The 19,769-nt window shown below is 36.3% G+C and overlaps 1 protein-coding gene across 1 annotated transcript in view; it reads left to right on the forward strand.

The window, feature by feature from the left end:
- SV2C (synaptic vesicle glycoprotein 2C) overlaps positions 1-19,769 on the forward strand; it is a 78,061-nt gene that overhangs the window by 38,283 nt on the left and 20,009 nt on the right. The window contains exons 4-6 of the mRNA XM_059836542.1: positions 14,311-14,444; positions 14,600-14,689; positions 19,044-19,154. Coding sequence (XP_059692525.1) covers positions 14,311-14,444; positions 14,600-14,689; positions 19,044-19,154 — 335 coding nt within the window. The remainder of the gene's footprint in view (positions 1-14,310; positions 14,445-14,599; positions 14,690-19,043; positions 19,155-19,769) is intronic.

A 19,769-nucleotide genomic window follows, 5' to 3' on the forward strand; every position in this document is an offset into this window, starting at 1 on the left:
CCTTAATATTACTTTTCTTTCCTATTGTTTTTCTCAAGCATGTTTTAAAAATCTTCCTTTTCATGGTAGTTTAGAACAAATTAGTGCCATAGGAACAGCTGTTTGGGAAAAAGTTGAACCCAAGGCACCATTTTCTATTATATGGTAGTTTCTATTTTTGCAGAAGGTGTCTGAATTTCATCAGTTGTCCAGTACAAAGAGAAATGCCAAAGAAGATGGCCTGGGTAAGAGAAACATGGGGTTTTTTTTCAGCTTTAAAAAAGCCCACGAATGCACCAAGAAATCTGCAGAATTTGAAATCAATATATTGTCCTTTTTTTAAGACTTTGAGGAAACATGTGAACCAAAATTTAAAACTAAGAAGAAATCTTCAAATTTGCCTCATACCATTTCCTTTCTGATACATCTGTCTTCAGAATCAGCCTTAAAAAATGAAAAATACCAATTAATGTTTAAAGAAGTAAGAGTTTTGTTACGGTTGAATCTGCATTTGCTATGGGACTGTGTCATGCTGCATACACGGAATAGATCAGACATAAAGGCATCTACTACGTCATGCAACATCTGTTGATCTGTTTTACATTCCTCTAAGAGGCAAAGTGATTGATCCCCAATGTGCTATGCTTCCCCCCTGCAAAGACTTAATGCACTTACATTAATCAGATATTCTGAAAATGAAGCTTTATCTATACTTTTTAAAATCTGAGTTAATTAAAGTGTGTACAAGGCAGTTTCAATGTTAACTTGAGTTATCAATTTCTGTTTGTGAATTGTTCCTCATTTGAAATAATCCTATTAAATTAGATTACACTGAATGTGTACTTAAAAAAAAAAATCTTCATCTTTAGGAACAACAATAATGACAGAGTACAGCAGAGTTTAGAAGAGCTGCTTATGCAAATCTAGCTAGGAGAGCAAAAAAACCCACTTTATCAGTTTTTTTTTTTTTATTTTCTGTGCTCTAATGCAGATTTTGATATGGTCATTTCAATGTTTATATTTGCAAGCCCTAGAAGTTTAAGTAGCTTTTAGCACATCTACTTAATGAGCACTTAAGATGCTCATTAGTCACCTTCAAATATAACCTTTTCCTTGGCACTTCAGGCAGAGGGTGAAAGAGAAAATTTGTTTAGGGAGAGGTTCAGTAAAAATCTAGCAAATTGTTTTGTGAGCAAAGAAGATATGAGGCTCAGTTTACTAGGGGTTTCTGTCAATCACCTTTCGATCCTGGTGAACTGCTTTCTGCCATCTCTTCCCATGCGTCACTTGCAAGGCACCACAGCAGTCCTTTTAGTTTGTCCTTGCTTTTTCTAGATCCCTTTCTGCTATAGTCTCTTCCGCTCCCCCTTCTTTCCCCCAGAACTCTGCTGTAAGAAACGTTCAGATATCCACACTCCCACCATGCTCCCTGGTGCAATACAGCCCTGGCCTAGCTGCTCTCTGGTAGAAAGCAACTCATTTTGACCTGGGTCAGACCAGTGCCAAAGCCAATGGATTGGGTGGTTATGCTGCATTCCCCATCCCCAGGTAGGCTCCAGCATCCATGACGGACCACTGGCATCTCCTGCCTTTTCCTTCATCTTCCACTGGACTCTCTCTCTTCTCTGCCTGGGCAGCATATTTCACAAGGCTTTGGAGAATGTGACTATATTTGGGACTATTACTTCCTGTGACGTTTGATTGAAGTAGCTTAATGGCTTTAAATAATGCTGGTGGAGGAACTGACAGACAGGTGAACAGACTGTTGCCATAAGCATCATTGTTCAATGCAATAAACATAATTTTCCACAAAAACTGTAGTAATAGTCAATCATTCTTATGACAATAAAATTGTCAACTTCTCAGCCTCACCATTAATGAAAATTCAGTTTCCCACAATAAATTGGCCTTGAGTATAATTTAAGGAAATTTACATCCAGGTTAATAAAGCTGCCTTACAAACCTATTCAGATTGACCAGTAGAAGTACCTGCAATGTCAGACATTAACCTTGCTTTTCACGTCTTGAAACAAGGAAGATGCTAATCAGATAAGATTTCTTTGTTAATATTTTTAATGTTAAATCACAAAAAACCCTATGTTTGATTTTGTGACTGTTCTACAGCAGATGAAAAAATCATGAGATAAAGCATTTACAAAAATACATTCATTTCCTCTGGAACATAATATGACAGAATAAATTTGTCCACCATACTTTCATATTATTTCTGTGGCTTGTAAAGCTATCTGCTTTGAAGAACTTTGTGACTATCCTTTTAGTTTCTTTACACTTTAATAATATATTCTTTCTAAGGATTGTATATACAATTGGAATATAATTTTTCAATTTGCAGTCCAGTTACCTTTAAAATAAAATTAACAAAATCAATTGCAAATGACATTGGATTTTTTTTCAGGAAGTTTGCTCATACTTTTTCTCAAAGGAAAATATTTTATGTCACTTTTTAAAATCATGCCTACTTTATAGTAGTGAAAGTAATTCCATTGAGATCTACTCAAATATCCATGCTTACTGGTGTATCTGACTATATTCTTTCAGCTCATACTTTTAGGAAATGAACTTGTTTAAAATAATGGCAAAACCAGATCTACCTCCCTTACAGTGTTTGTGCACTTCATATTTCCAAGACAGCTCTGTTTTTATACCTTACAAAGATGTTAGCAGAAAACAGTACAAAATGAGCAGTGATAAGCATTAAGATTTCATAGCGAGGGCTTTAGGCTGAGGTTCTCTTGCTGTTTGAGTTGGTATTGTTTTCTTCTTTGGGGCAATTTGATTTTAGACATTGAAGGTTTTGGTCCCTCTCTTAGTAATTTCAAGAAAGTGGCATTGCCATATAATAAAAAAAGTAAGAAATTGCAGATAAAGAGATAAAGATAAGGCTTTTATGTAGTTTTATTTTCCCCCAGAAACATTATTTAGTTCAGTCTGATACAAACATTTGATTCCTTTATGATTCTAGGCTCTCAAGGAAGTAATGAAGCTGTATAAAAGACAGAATGTGAAATAATTATTTCTTAATGTATTGTGCTTTCATTTTTTTCCTTCATAATTGCATTTCAAACACTGTGACTGTCTGCTCACAGGCAAAATCCACCTCCTGCTGCCACTATGATAGACTGAGAATTATTAGTACTGATTTGAGCATGAAAAAATATTTTGTTGGAAGTTTGACCAAGGCTTGAACTGAAGACTTCTGACCCATGGTTCACAGTATGTACAGAAAGGCCCTAGAGTCTGTACAGTAAGGCCAGAGTGTGACCAGGCTTGTTCAATTGTCTGCTGTTAGATTAGAAGATAATTCCTATAATGCATATTGGCTCTAATAATTTGATCACATAAATTACCTGCTTAGTCTATCAGTCTCTCTCACAGGGATGGGATATTGCTCCTTTTCATTTTTTTTTTAAGAGAAAACAAGAGGCAAGTGAAATAGCAAAAAAAGGAAATAATACTTTAATCACAGCACTGAAATGCTCATTGAAAATAAGCTATTTCTTGCAACACTGTTCAAACAAATAAATATAACAGCTAAATTTTGAAAGAGTTTCTTGAATTACAGAGATATTCTGTTGTTACAATGCAGCAGCACACAAAAGGTAGAATGTGTATCACTGATAAAAGACATGTGCTCTTGGTATTCTTCAAATATTGTTCCAGCATTTCAATTAATGTTTTGTTTCTACTTTAAGCAAGATAAGGAGGCCCCATTTTCTTTTCATAAGCTACAGTGTTTCATTGTGCCTTTCACTGATTGTCCTTTTTGATTAATTGCTTCTCTTTCCTTCTTTTCCATGAGCCCATTATTTAAATATCCTTAGTCCAGATGCACATAAATCACTGGGAGTCCTGGAGCAGGACAAGAGCACTTACATTTTCAATTAGTTTCCACATCTAACTGCTGATTTTAGTAGAGTCTGCAACAACTCATTACTTCAAATATAGCACCATTTGTGATCTCATGGCTGTGGATGGAACACGGAGGGCACCACACAAGAACACCTAGGTATCACTGTATCTGTATTTTGTGTTTGGGTAGGACCACAGTATGAAGAGATTCTGTGGAAGACAAGTGTTTCCTTATAGACCTCATTCATAATGGCCACTGCACAGGGCATTTGACAATTTTATAATGTCTTCTTATAGAAGTGGATTCTGTCTGTTCTCTTTTTGTACTCTTTGCCATTGTCCAAATATATGCCTCAAAATTAATACAAAGCAATTTTTCAATTCTTAAATTAAGTAGTGGAAAACTATTAATCACACGTAAGAGAATGGAAGTAAAAAACTTCAAACAAATTTAAAGCTACATACAGATGAAGTTCATACAACGTTTGAGGCACATTTTAGTGACATTTGGTTGCAGTGTCTTGGTGCCAACATTGGCCATGTTATTTTGAAGCCCTGACAGCAGCTTCTCTTAACATTCTGTCTCCCCCACTTCTGACATTAATTGCATCTCTTTGAAGTATCATCTCTGGAAAGCTTGACATAACCTTTTCCTGGACTGACAAGCCTCTAAGTTGTGATGTTGTCAGTGTTGTGGCTGTCAGATTTTACTCTTTGTTTTGCAGATTGTGAGCGCCTTCATTGAACAGCTGCACAGAGCCAGATCCAAGCCAGGACTTTGTAGAAATGCATGAGTACATAAATCTCTGGGGCCACTGACTCAGTCAGCCAAATAGTCAGATCAATTATGTGCCACAGTCCTTGTAATGAGATTTTCAGCTACATATTAACCCTTGGTGGCCTATTTTTATTTATTTATATCTGAGTACTTAAAACATCATCTTTACAGTTTTAAGTCTCTATTGTAAACTTAATGTAATTATTGAATAGATCTTGTTCATATGGAAAAATACATTTTAATATTTATGCTCACTTTTATCTGGTTGTCAAGCTAAGAAAGTTCAGCTACTGCTGATTTTTGATAGCTAGTTTTCATAAAATGCTTCTAGGCCATATGGACACAAAAAAAATTAAGATAAATAAATCTTTCTTCCATAGTTAGCCTTAGTCAGCTATAAAATATTCTATACATCCAATTGAAAAATGCCTGGTGGTCATTAAATTCAGGAAGGATATAAACAACTGACCTATGACCATCCCAGCACTAATATTTTTTTCCCTAAATCAGTGGGATTACAAAGGCATTAGGAAGATTCAAAATGTATGTATAAAAGAGCATCAGAGCAGTAACAAAAGTATTTGCTTCCGCAGGACTGCGAATGGTGCCATATAAGGTAGCTTTATATTAGGTCTTTAACTAAAATGAGAAAATTTTCTAAATTAAATTTACATGCAAAGTTTGACAAAAGCAGACATTTAAAGTAAAATAAAACTTTTGAGCTTTTGATTACATATCTCAGCTCTTTTCATCTGAACCCTGGACAAAAGTTGACCTGTGTTCTTCTACACTAATTTCTAGCAGACTTGGGCAGTTTACTCTGAACAATGCCTTAAGTTTTAGCTTTCACATTTCAGATTCTGTACTGCCTTGGTGTGTGACTCCGAACTTCATATAAAGTGTTAGCAAGTTCTCTTCACAGGGCATTTAGGCAAAACAATCCTTTTCCAAGCCTGAGAACCAAGGACACTGTTGCAGCTTCAGGCCCAAAAAGGTATAAAGAGCAGCAAATTGGGGAAAGCAGTCTGGGAGGATGGGACTTCATAACCTGGAGCTGTAATTGGACAATTAACCCTAATATGGTAATAGATCAAAACTTATAAAAGTGTGAAACTCGTGACCCGTTGTCCATCTTGGGTCCATCTTGGGCAGAGCCCCAGCTGGGCTCTCGTACTGCCCAAGGTGTGTCCTTTGAAGGGCTTTCAATGAATACCTACTTTATTCCTTTAACTCTGCCTAGCCTCTGTTCCAGGTCAGCCTCTTTAGCCATCAAGGCCATGAGTGCATAGAAGGAAAGTTCAGAACTTTCTAGCCTGTAATGGGCATATTTACTTAATTTAAATAGCTACATAGTATTTCTCATTTTAAATTTCAGGAGTACGCAATCCACTTAATTTTCAGGAGAGATTTTGCACTGATTTGTATTTTATAAACTATGGGGTAGAGCAGAATAAAATTATTTTGAGAATGCACAAAGTAGATTATTTTAGAAACACTGATTTAACATCTAAGCAGAAAATTAGAGATTTGCCATAGCAAGCATTCAAAATCTGTGCTCATTAACCAAGAACTCTAACAAGAGAGCACATACCAAATTCTCAAAGACTATAATGATATTTGCATTCAGAATAAAGCCATGTTGAAGTTACTCAGGATCAATTCCTGGTAATGGGCGTCTGAAATTTGGTTATATGATGGGACAGAGGCAAAACTCTTAATGGTAGTCAAAGTCAAGAGGTTGCAATGTTGTCTTGAAGTGATTTTTTTGGCAGGTTTCCAGTTCTGCAGGATAGTTGCACTGCAATTGTGTTCAGAATTCCTAAGGTGCAAAATTGTATCCTGCGTGGTGCTGGAGACATTACACCAGCATGACATCTTAGCAAGGTGCATCTCCACTATTTCTCTCTTGCTTGAGAATGGAAACTTTACGGTGGCCAAGGTTAAACAAACTAAAGTACAGAATTGCAGACCTGTCTCCACTCCTCATCAGTGGCATCCTTTGTTCCTTTCCTCTAAGTGGAATGCTTTACTCTTACCCTTATTTTCACGAAGGGTCATGTTGTTGGGAGCAATGAATATTTGAAGTTGGGATCAGCCTAAGAAAGGCTCTCAAAGTTCTGTATGGTAATCACACATCAGCCCAACACATCTCCTGAGTCAAAAGGGTATTGGATAACAACCCTAAATCTCCTATGAATGAGGTGCAGGTATATCAAGAAGCCATGCAGAAGCTTCGGACAAATTTGGTGTGTCTCAGTTTGGAGACACATTTAGGAGAAAACAATCTGAAATGAGTGTTTCCCCCGAAGAGGAGGGCTCCTGTAATGGCTTTTGCCAATGAAAAATGAATGCCAGTGGGTGAAAGTGAAAAAAAAAAAGCAAACTGTTTATTAACAGAAAGCAAGTGAGCAAACAAACAAGCAAACAAACCCAAAAGGGTGCTCACAAGGCACAGAAAAGGATTGAATAAACGCAAGACACTGAAATTTCAAAACCTTAACCCCAGTCCTGACCAGACCATGTGGCGGGGAGGCAAAGATGGTGGCTGCCCTCCTTGTCTCAGGGAAGGGGAGGAACAGGAGTTTCCACAGCCACTTGAGCAGACTAGATGGGAACCTTTTGGCATTAGTCTCCTCCTTGCAGCAGGCGAAACTGGTGGGTTTTAGTGTCCTTTCTCGTGTTGGTTCAGCTTCTCTGGGTCTGGGGTTCGTGGCAGCCCCCAAAACAACCCACAAAAACCAAACTAAAACCGAAAACAGTTCAAGGAACAAAATAAAACAAAACAAAACAATAAAAACCCCCAAAACAACACAAAAAAAACCCACGAAAAAAGCTTCCAAGAGGATTTTTGGTACAGCGTCCAGGCAAAGAGGAAAAAAACCCCAAACCTTCCAGCTTCAATCTAGCAAAAAACTAATCCAACAAAAAGACCAATGTAGCATTCCAGTCCACTCTGCCCAGAGCACACCAAAAGTGAAGGTTTGAACCAAACCCAGCAGGAGCTCAAGGCTCCCAGCCCTACCCCTTGGGCCATCTTAAAGCTACAGCAGCCATTTCTGGGCATAAAGCAGATGACTGGGGGGAAAAGTATCATCATAAAACCACCCCAAGACATGATGTCTATATTTTCCTGCTCCTCTTATGAGATAATGGCTTTGCATTTCATGTCAATGCCTTTCTTTGTGGATTTTAACAGTATAGTCTCTTCCAAAACTATCTGTATTTTGGCTCTGATTAATATCTTATTTCTACACCTCTTCAGTGTTACTGAGATCTTATAGCATTGAGTTAATATTTAACCTGGTATTCCCATTCCAGGGATGCATCATATAAATATACTGAAAACCACATACAATATACATGTAAATACACATAAAACACTACAGATTGCCAAAAACTTGTCGTATAATTGGGTGATGTTATGAAGCATAGTGGCTTGGAGACAAACTAAAGGGTATAAACATGTATGCCTCTGTGCAAGATAATTTAGGAGGTAGAGAAATCTTCCTCTTCTGTCAATTGTTTTGATGCCAGTTAATTCCAACAGCTACCATTCAAGACAGAATGTTTCCTGCAAATGGTCCCAAGTCAAGGGCTTTTTTGTTTGTTTTTAACTAGCTGTTTATTTATAGAGGTGATAATTTGTTTTAGTGCTGCTTTACATTAGTTAAAATGGAATTTGTCCAGCTCTGTGAACTGTAAGTGAATGCTCTTGCCATCATACTTTCTCAGTCATATAGAAAGGGCTGAAGAGGCAAAAGCAATTCTGAAAATACCATAAGCTGCTTCTTGTGAATGCTCTTTACTCTTTTGCCATTGTCATGGCTATTGGAGCAGCTATACCTTCTGAACAGTTGGGATTGTCCCCTGAAGGAGGCTGTGTAGGGTGAATATGTAGAAAATTTATAATGGTCAATTTAGTTTGCGAGTCCTTGTTCTCTGGTTCTGTATAGCTTCTCTTCTGCCCTGCTAGACTTCATAACATGAATGGATAATGAGTGATTTCGTCATATTCATGTCTCGGTTTTATTTGGTTGGCCCAGCATCCTTCCCAGTAAAGAAAATTGAAGTGCAAGAATAACTTTCCTTTGTTCAACTCAAGATACAGGCATGCCATTCCCATCAGGCCCAGTACTGCCAACAGCCTGCTTCAAGACCCTTCAGTTTTTAGTATTTATCTACTAGGGAGGCAAGAGAGATTCTGATTTCATAACCATAAATAGACCAGTTATTAGACCCCCTTACCACTTCTAGCTTCTGCCAAGATTAGATAGATAACAAGACCAGACTATTGGGTACCTGCAGTTCTCTTGTTAGGGATACTGCTTTAATTCTCTTATATGATTATGTTCATCTCTTCTTCATTTTAAATATTATTTTCTTGACTCCACCGACTACTGTGAGTCACAGAGTCTTAATAGAGCCATACTTCAGGGCCAAATGAAAGTCAGATTTCAGACAGACCATTTCAGACCATGCACGGCTTACAAATTTCTCTTACCTTCCCCGCACATCTACCTCAACCCCAGCATTTATAAATATTCTGATTTGAAACAAATTTTTGTGGGTTCTTTTTTCCTATCAGGCCACATACATTATTACATTTATTATTACATTTCTGTGCAAGTGAAAGCCTTACTTGACATTACTAAACCTCAAATTTTGGGCACGTATTATACTATATCATTGTTTGAGGTATGAGGATACACAAACATCCTCCCTAATGAAAAGTAAAATTTTCAGGGCAGTTCTACAGCAGGTATTAGAGAAATTTAAAAAGTGGACTGTTGATGTGATTGATCAGAGGTACTACGCCTGGAATACAGTGCTATGCAGGAATGGGTTTAAAAGTATTTGAAAGCAAATAATTTTCCATGCAAGATCAGTTCCTCTTGCAGCTGTCCTGGAGATTGTTGGAATACAAAATACTACCACTGGAGTGTCTGGAGACCTGATTTTCATAGGTCTTCAGATAAATGTCAATGCCAGCACAGAGGAGTTCTGGGTCTGTGTTTACAAATCCCTTCCTCTGTGACAGAGGAAATGTGTCTTTAGAAATTGCTTTGCTCCTTCTCGTCACGTTTTAAGTGTCAGCAGACCAACTCTGAGTCTAACGCATTTGAAAAATATATTTATTGAACACTTTTACATTTTTCTTCCATTGAACTGGTGATCCTCAAAGGCTAGCTGTATTTAGCTAGAGAGCCATGCACCTTTGTGAAGTTCCCTCCATCTTGGCCTTCCACACTTCAGCTATTTCATTTCCAAATTCCTTCTTCAGAAATTACCAGCTGCTAACCTGCTGAGTCTAGGTTTGTAGAGTATCTAACTCTCTACATAGGTTAAAAATAACTCTGCTTTTCCCGTGTGATATTAATAATTTAATCACTGAAAAGACAAGTGTTCTACTTTGCACTACTGGAATTTCACAGTAATACAACACTGAAGAATTCTGAAAACATGATTTCTGCAGTTGTATAAAATCACGGTTTTCATCCAGTTTTGTAAAAATGTGTAGCAGATTTTCCTCAGCTACAAAACTTACCTGAACTTTTCTTTATTTTCAGTTTCAGTGATATTTTGCCTTTATTCTAATGAGTAGTACTACAATATATGGTCTCTAATCCTAGATGACACTGACTGTTAAGCCTGATAATGCCAGGAAAGAAAAAATATAAGTGCAATAATAAGGTATTTAAATGATGCAAGTTTCAAAATATTTCCAGTCCTCATAATTTTGCTTAAGTTTAGATTTGGGAAATACTCAACAAAACAGCAGCATTTGATAGTAAAATTCTTCCTGCAATAGTTTTTAGCTTTATTTGTATTGAGTACAGTAACAGTGCCACCAAGTGACAATTTAGAGCAATCATGCTTCTTAGTCACCTTAAATATTTCAAACAAAAACACTGAGAATGAGGGTTAGAAAGCTGACTTCTGATCAAAGGTTGTGCGGAAAAACAGACATAAGAAAATGTGTAAAATAATATACATTATTCTTTGGAAGAATCTGTGAAGTCTATGAATTAATGTAAGTTCATTGGTTCTCTTTCTCCCCCATCTGTAATTCTTAAGTATGTTTCTGGATTTTCTCCCTCCTTTGATCTACTAAAAACCAGAAATCAATGAAAAATCAGGTTTTGGTAATTTATGACACTGCCATGAAACTAGTTCCTCTTATTCATACTGATCAAAAAATGTCAAAATGCTCAGTCTTTAGCTAACCGTGCCATGAAATCACAATATTTGATTGGATTTTATTTGCCAACTTTGATGTCTTAGAAAGGTACTCACAGCTTTATTCCTCTGGTGTATATAAACTGTCTCCTTGCCAGCCAGTATTTATACAGAGCCTGTGGGCACCCGTATTTTTCATTGCCCACTTTGCAATTTAGTGTAACATATATGAGTTTGTAGAGATCTGTGATATTCCTTGCAATCCTTACTGTGGAAAGCTAAGCAAATCATCCCCATAAACCTGCTCTCTAGCAACATATCTACTGTAGGAGAGGATCCTTCTGCTTGAATGTATTTACTTTTTACCAAGTGTTATACATTGACAAAATTCATCTTAATGTGGACAGGTTTCCCTCTGTATATATTCAGAAAGTCTACGACAAATTATCTTTTCTCTCCTTTGGAGCAAGAATTTTATATGTTTTTGCTATATTAATATTGTGGGGCTGATAGTATGCGGTTCTGTGAGACAAGATTTTGTTGACATTGTGTACTCAACTCATAAACTGGTGATTGGATATAAATGAGCATCTTGTACATTTTGATTTTGCTCCACTGTGTGCTCCTGTGTTTCTGTAATCAGTAATTGCCATGTCTGTGATTCACTTGGCCTTTTCCAGCAGCCAGGAAAGCAGGAGGGTGGTATTTAGCACAAAGGTTCCTGCAGCAGCTTCAGATTCAGCCACCACAGGTTTTGGGTTGCTCTGTTTGGGACAAATGTTTTGCAATTCATAAAACATTGTGATTTGCCCCCATTCTCAAGATTATTGACTCTTGAGTACAGCCTAGCCAGGGAGCAAGGGTGAAGGTCGGCTCCAGTTTTGAGCAGTGCACGGAATGCAGCCATGTGCCAATGCTGCTGTGCCTTTGCTATTTTGCCATGAATCAGGGGAGAAGGAGATTGACTTACAGCCAAGAACACAATTTCATTTACTTCCAAGACTTGCGTACAAAGGGAATGAAAGCCACTTTGTGAGCTAAATTCAGAGCTGCTCTAATGGCTCCATTATCCAGATTAGCTCATGACCTGGGGGAAAAGGATGTGTTAAATATAAAAATAAATCCAAACTTGCTGTGCATTTGAAATACATGTTTGTTTTGCTCATCTAGTGCTGGTGGGAGGAAAAACCTCCAGAAAGCTCTGTGCAGCTCCAGCTTTTTTCTACAAATTGTTTTTTATAATAATGACATCCTTCTTTATCATTAATTTGGCAGATACGTTAAATCACAAGATAAATTGCAGCAGCTAATACAGTACATAGTGAAAAAGATGGAACAAAAACAATAAAAACTATAATGAACATTTCACTTGACGCATCCCTTGGGTATTTTGAGAAGTAAAAAGATGTTTTGTAGGTTGTCACAATGACAGCAGAATGAACAGCACATTTATTGCTTTTAATTAAGTGTAGTATGGTTCACTAATATTAATAAATTACAACTAAAAATAAATTACCAAGAGCATTTTCCAGAACTGGCTACAGAGCACAAGATGTTGCTGTTGCTTTATAACAGGTGTAAAGCCAGGTTGATTTCATTTACTGCAGAACTGCCCTTTGTACAGCTCAATCTCTCAATTCCAGCGGCTTTTTGTATTTCTGGAACAGTTTCTAGTAACAACAAAATCCAGTCCCTTGGCTGATACTGAAGGTTCTGAAAGAAACTCCCATCCTGTGCTGACTTCTCTGCTGCACTAGCAATTGCACAGCTGCCCAGAGATTCAGATCAACTCACTGATCAGACCAAAAAATAACTTCACCAAGTAATTCTGCATTAGGTGATTTTGTTCTAAACTTATAATTATGTAATGAAGAATATGATTCTAATTATTAGAATAAAATGTGGACACAATATCCAAAACACAGGTGTGGTCTCTGATTGCTTCACACTGTAAACCTCTCTTTACTTCCTTCCCTTTGCAATTTAGATGTAAAATAAACCCACATTATTTAAGTCTTGAAATTCCAAAAGATCAAGTGTTAGCATTTTCCAAAAATAAATGAAGAGTGAATTCTAATACACTTTCATGTCTTTGTTTTTGTTTTGTTTACAAATTTATTTGTAAATTTTAATTCCAGGTTTTATTTTGGAATAAAATTTGACATTACTTTTTAGACATCCTTGTTCAGTTGGAGGGATATTTTAAGCAGTGAACTATGTCCATATGGAGTCTTACTTGAAAAAAATTACATGGGATTTCATGATCATGGTCAATATCTTACGGATTTTATCCCTTTTTCCCTGAGGTAAAGGTGGCAGTGCTAAATGGCTGCAGAGAAAACTTATATCATTTCAGAAACATAAAAAGTTTGTAGGAGACAAGGAAAATACACATTCCCATATCTGCTCATCAAGACGTTTCACCAAACCATTGATAAAGAATAAAAATAAATCATGGGGTGACAGTATTTTTCATGTGGTAGTATGTAAGTACATTAATATGAGAAAGAATTTTTTTTCCCAGTAATGTGTTTATGATCCACAGCATAGAATCTTTATAGTCCAAAACATACTTTACATTTTTCACATAAATACCGCCTTTGGAAAATATTTAATAGGCCATTTGGTACTATGTCCTACCAGTTGTTTACTGATATCCAGATGGGTTTAAATATGTCTTTTGCCTAGAAAAATCAGGTAGCAAATAATAGATTAATCCAGTGTATCAGTTCTTTCATTACCCAAGATTTCATTTTCTTCCAGTAACCTCTTCTGCCTTTTACCATTATTCTTATCTTCCACTCACCTTTTAATAAGTTATCCTTGAAAATTTTACTTGAAAATTTCTGCTGTGCTGAAGCCAGAATAAAAGACCAGGTTGTTACTCAAATAATACTTTTCTCATTCTTAAGAGAAATTCTTAGTTTTCTTATAATTATAACATTTCAATAGTCCAGTCTTAATATACCAACCAACCAGATATTTTATTAAAAAGCTGAACTACCAGTCCTCCAGTTTCACATTGGTGATTCTTATTAAGAGTATCAAAATCAATTCTGTAGAAAAAGATAATGTTAAGGAAAGCTATGCAATTCCATAAAATATATAATTTGTGTGTAGATTTTTAAGTCTCTGCACTTCCATTGCTCATAGAAAACTATTTCTTTGTATGTATATTCCTGTGCATGTTGATGAAGTTCCTGTTTGGTCCACATAACTACCTTAATAGAGATTTTGCTAAGATAATTGAAAGAAGCTTCTTCATCCCTGCACAAGAAAGTCTTTCATCCATAATGCAACCACTTTCCAGTATGACTAGTCACAAGCAAGAGGCTAAAAGTCATAGAGTAAAACTACTTTTTAGATGACCAATATTTGTGGAAATATATCAGTCAGGTTTCATTTAAATATAGATATTGTTTTGCATGTCCAAGAAGCAGCATATATAGGATAACCCATATAACACTCCTTATTTGTCTACATTTTGTGAATTTCTGTTTCCACAGGATGGAGTTTCAGCATGGGCTCTGCCTACCAGTTCCACAGCTGGCGAGTATTTGTGATTGTCTGTGCACTGCCTTGTGTCTCCTCTGTGGTTGCCCTCACCTTTATGCCAGAAAGCCCACGGTTCCTGCTGGAGGTATAATTTCCCAAACAGTTTCTAGATCCCAGTGAAAATTATTTCTGTTTTATATCATGACTCCTACCAAACAGGCATTTAGATCATTCAGGGACTATAGGTAGTAACTCAGTTTGTACGTATGTTGCACTTTAATGCTTTGCTCTAATATTTAGGTTGGAAAACATGATGAAGCTTGGATGATACTCAAGCAAATTCATGACACAAACATGCGTGCTCGTGGTCAGCCCGAGAAAGTCTTCACTGTGAGTATTGCTTTTAAAGCTAATCATATATCACATCAGCAAGCCTCCTGACCTAGTGAGGTCTGGACGGCTTAAGCAATCAATATTAATTCTTTAAATGGCTAAGCCAATTTTTGGCACTCTAAATACCTAAATAAAAAACATTGTGAGTTCCTACTGAAATTGTTATATATACAACATCTGCTAAGAAATCAGACTTTGGCCAGGATGTTCATGGGTATATGAAGCCACAACATGATAATTTTATCTGGTGAACGAAGATAGTTAATAGATTCTACCTGTGTTTTATTCATTAAGTTTTGGCCCTTAGTAATAACTGTAGGCACATAGTCCAAATAAGTTAGCTGTTATGTCTTTAGGATTTGGAATTTTTTCCATTCTTATCAGGTAAAACAATGATTTTAAAAACTACATTGTCATTTCTATGAAATAGTAATTTCAAACATTTAATATTCTCAAAATGTCTGGGAGGCTCAAATTCATTTTGTTGATGCTTAATTATAAAACCCTATTTAAAGTATTGATGGATTGTTTCTATTGAAGGAGAAATTGCCAATTCAAGAATGGAATTTTTTATGGCATCTTTGTTATTTATGAAGACTGTACAAAACAATCTTGTCTTCAAGATACAGGGAGGTATCAAACAGCACTTTCTTGCTTTGAAATCCAGTTGGCCTCTCCAGCTTGTGCAGTGCTGTGACAGTATGTGCACTCTGCTCCCTCAGAGCCATGTGTGGGATGTTTTTCCTCTTCCAGAAGCTTTCTTCTTATTTTAATGCACATGTAACTCAATTAAGAAATCCTCTTAAAGGTTCTGCATTTGCAGGCAGTCTTGAGGAATGACCATCTGACCACGTAATTTATATTCCACTGAGATTTGCGGTTTGCTGTCTTGAATGTAGCTTCCATTTCTTCCATTTAAACTTTTCCACAAAGAAGATCAAGAATTCCTGTATTTAACTTGGAAGAAAGCTGGTTAGCACATTTACCATGTTAAATCCACATTTATTGGTATGCTGGTGACCTACCCCTAATCCCACCTAATCTACTATTTCATTTTCTGATTTAATTTATGTGTAAAGGGATTTGCCTAACATCATACAGCTATGGTGTAATTTCTCAATTGCCTCTTGCTGATCTGAGGAGCTTTCAGACAGAATATGCCTGCTCCTGGTGACTCCAGGGTTTTTTTCTTTTTTTTTCTTCCTCTACTATTGATATTCATCAACTGATTCCACAGTCAGCCATAGTGCCTGTCCCCCTTTAGTATTGGTTTAAGCACAAGGAAGAAGACAGAAATATGCTAGGAGAAAATGTGGGTGGAAGGATAAACCTCTCATGTCACTTTTACGTAATTGTAATCATGTCCCAAAGCAGCTGTCAAGAACAAAACAAAACACATGCTTGTGGTTTCCAGCTCTCGTGATCTAACAAGCCTTTGTCTCCATGGTTGTTAAAATGTGACACTCAGACACTTTATCTGCAGTCACTTTTGTAAATTGGTCAGCCATTAATATTTCCAGTTTCTGCCTTAAGCCTTAGGAAAGCTCCACTCCATATATCAAGTTGAGACTAGAAATACTGCTCTTTGTGTCAAGGTCAGACATATATAGAAGTCCCTATTTTTAGCTTGCATTAAAGTGATTAGAAAATGCATCATTCTCTTCTTTTAGTACAACATCAGCACTTCATCTCATAAAACCCAGAAAGCAAAGAACATATGCATAATTTGTTTGACATATCCTTTTAGGTTTTTTCTGTTAGTCCTCAATATTGTGACATTTTTGTCACAGTAATTTATTCACATACTTCTCCTAAACTTTCTATACTCCTCATTTGCTTATCCAATGCCATTCTATGACTTATGCTTTACTATTTTCCTCCGCTTAATGTTGTTAGTTACATCAGACACACTGATAGTATGTTTTCTGACTCTACAGACAATCTAACTTTTCCTCCATTACACCTATACTTTTAGTGTCATTTTCTTTCATGCATTTCCCTGTATTATATTGATTTAGTCTTTTCCTTTAAGCTTTTTTTTTCACAAGTTACATTTGTTCTTGTTACTCATATAATTGAGGGAATTATCTTCAAGCCTTTAGAAAGAGATGGCATCAATTGGCAAGTAGGTGGGTTTAGAGTTAATCCAAAATGAAATATTCTGGTTCCTGAATTAATTCAGACGGTGGGTCTTCATACCATGAAGAATTTGTCCTGAAAACACTAACACTAGCAGACACCAATAAATTGATAATATCTTCAATCATGGAACTACCAAAGTTAGATATTTATGTACATGCTTTATTATCTTCCTGGGTTTTTTAAATACCTAATCATTAAATCTCTTGGTTTAAATACTTAAATTTAAAAAAAAAAAAAGCTTTGCAGCCTTAAAATTAAAATTTTCTCTACTTGTCAGTTACCATGTATTAATTCCTTTTCCTGCAAATATTTATCTTTGCAACAAGTCTTGATTCTTTAAAATTTAAAACATTGCATATTTCTAACAATTGCCTTCAAACAGAAGCATCATTTTCATTAAAATAGGTTTTCTTTTCTGGGTTTGGGTGTTTTTTCATTCTTCATACACTGACATGCTGAATTTGCATGTTCCAGATGGACTATTATCCTGACTCAATGGGACTTTTCATATGTTAAAGAATCACCAAGGCCAGGGAACTTTTGTTCCCAGCCACATACAGTGGTCCCGGGATGCATATGTTTTCCTGAATCTCCACAGCTCCGACTGAGTCAGGTGCCCAGGACAGTGAAAATGCTGTCCCTGAGCCCACAAGAGTGAGAATCAAAAGGCATTCCTTTTCTGCCCAGAGGAGTGGTATGTAAGGATTTCTGTATGTAGGAGATGCCAGATAATTTTTGAGGACTTGACTCAGTCTTTTGCATAACATATTTCCTGAAAGCTGTTTAAGAAAAGCTTGGGATCAGTGCAATGATATGGACATGATTATTGGAAGAGTCATTTACAGACTTTTGATAAAGCCATGATCTGGCAAAACAGAGAGCTGTAGTACTTCAGAAATGAGGGCAGTTATACCTCAAACTTCTTAGTGGGCTTTTCTGTGTTCTTGTTCATGGGATGAGGCTGCTCTTGCATCTCAAACAGTACACCTCTGTAAAAGCAGTGGGCCCAAAACTTGACCTCTATCATCAATATTGCTATTCCCTGATGTCCTGTAATCCACTGTGATACATTGGAGGTGGGGCAGGGACTCTCCTCATTCTGTTAAGAAGAAACAGAAGCTATGTCTAACTTCAGAGACTTCAGCCAAACACCAAACATGCAGTGTCTCGCTCTCTCCTTCCTTCTGTGTCAGTCCCTTTCCCTCTTTTATTTATTTTCTTTCGGTTCTCTACTCACCTTCTTTTAAAATAAATTGTGGATGAATACACTGCCTTTTGTGATATCATTATGAAGCTGGGACCAGAGCAGAAACTAAACCAAAAACCACACAGTACTATATATGTCTGTCAGGTCCTGTGTCTGGAAAGACCATGGTTCTGCCATTTAATTTTTATTTAATTACTTAATTGATATAATTAAATTTTCTTTTTTCTTTAATTCTTTTTTTTTCTTTAGCTTCTTTTTTTTCTTAATTTTTACTTTTAATCTCTTGTGCAGCATCCTGGTTCTGCTACACAAGAGAGTAAAAGTAAAAATTAGCACTGTAGGATGCATTACATTCTCCATCACTGGTAATTCAGTATTTTTCCCTGATGTCTGTTTATCTCATTTCATTTTAGGTAAGTAAATGATTGCTCATAACAGCAATAATATGCATGGTTCCACATAATTTTACCTAATTTCTTCAATCTTCATTAAGTTCTCTGTTTAACACTAGAAAAACTAACAAAATAATAAAAAGTTGTCCAACTACTAATTTATGACATTTTGAATACTTCTGTTTTCATTGCTGTGTCTTTAATCAAATGACTTCCAAAAATGTTGTGATAGCAAGTCAGAAACAATTTGAAGGCAAATTCTGGGCATGTTTAACTGGTGGATGAAATTAATGTTTTACCCTTTGTGGCGTCAGGAGTATATGCAACAACTCTATAGAAGAATATGACAGCAACAGCTTATTGTAGCCAGAAGAAATGTATTTCCTGCATGTCTTGAACATAGTTTTCTGAAACTGTTACATTCATAAAGACTTTGGCATTACAATGTGTTAATATTCCCTTATAAATCTAAAACATGTCTAGTGTAGACACAGGTTGAGTATCTGCTCATTTTTAGTAGATGGGGTGTAATAAACCCCACCAATACCCCTCTGTAGCCAGTTCATGATTCTAAAAGCTACAAACGTTTTTGTTCTGTTTTTATTTCTAGGTTACCAGGATCAAAACACCTAAACAGATAGATGAGCTCATAGAAATTGAGAGCGATACTGGAACTTGGTACAGGAGGTGTTTTGTAAGAATCCGCACAGAGCTGTATGGTGTAAGTAACAACATCTCTGTTGATTCTGAAATTACCTTTTTAATTAACTTTCAGAAATTAGATAGATTTGCTGAGCTCCTGCTATTGATAGCGGCAATGCTGCATTTTCCATGCAACTGAGGGAATCGGGAACCAGTGTAGGGTTTTGGTTTCCTGACCCAGAAAAAATGCAGGTGAATCATAGAGCTTTATCCCAGATTCAGAGGAGGAAAAAAGCTGCATCGGTCCTCACAGAAGTGATGGCTAATAATTACATGGTGATATTCATAAACAGCACAAAATAACTATGTATTGAGAATGTGGATCAATACGTATGTATGGAAGGAGGTGACACATGAGGAGATGAAAAATTATCAGGAAGAACAAGAGGCAGTCACATTAGTTAAAAACTATAAATTTATTAATATATTAGCTCATTAATGCCCTTATAAGGCATTGTATCTGCATGTATTTTTTAGGTATGTCAAGTGTTTTACCAGAAAAATATTTTAGAGCTATTTCAGATTTTAAAACAAGTTTGCTGGGACTGTGCTTCCTATCCTTTTGTTGATTTTTCTGTAAAACCAAAATTACATAGTATCTTTGAGCCTTGCAACAAAAATTGAAACAGTTGTC

Source organism: Haemorhous mexicanus, chromosome Z (genome assembly GCF_027477595.1).
Source record: "Haemorhous mexicanus isolate bHaeMex1 chromosome Z, bHaeMex1.pri, whole genome shotgun sequence".
Classification (NCBI taxonomy): domain Eukaryota; kingdom Metazoa; phylum Chordata; class Aves; order Passeriformes; family Fringillidae; genus Haemorhous; species Haemorhous mexicanus.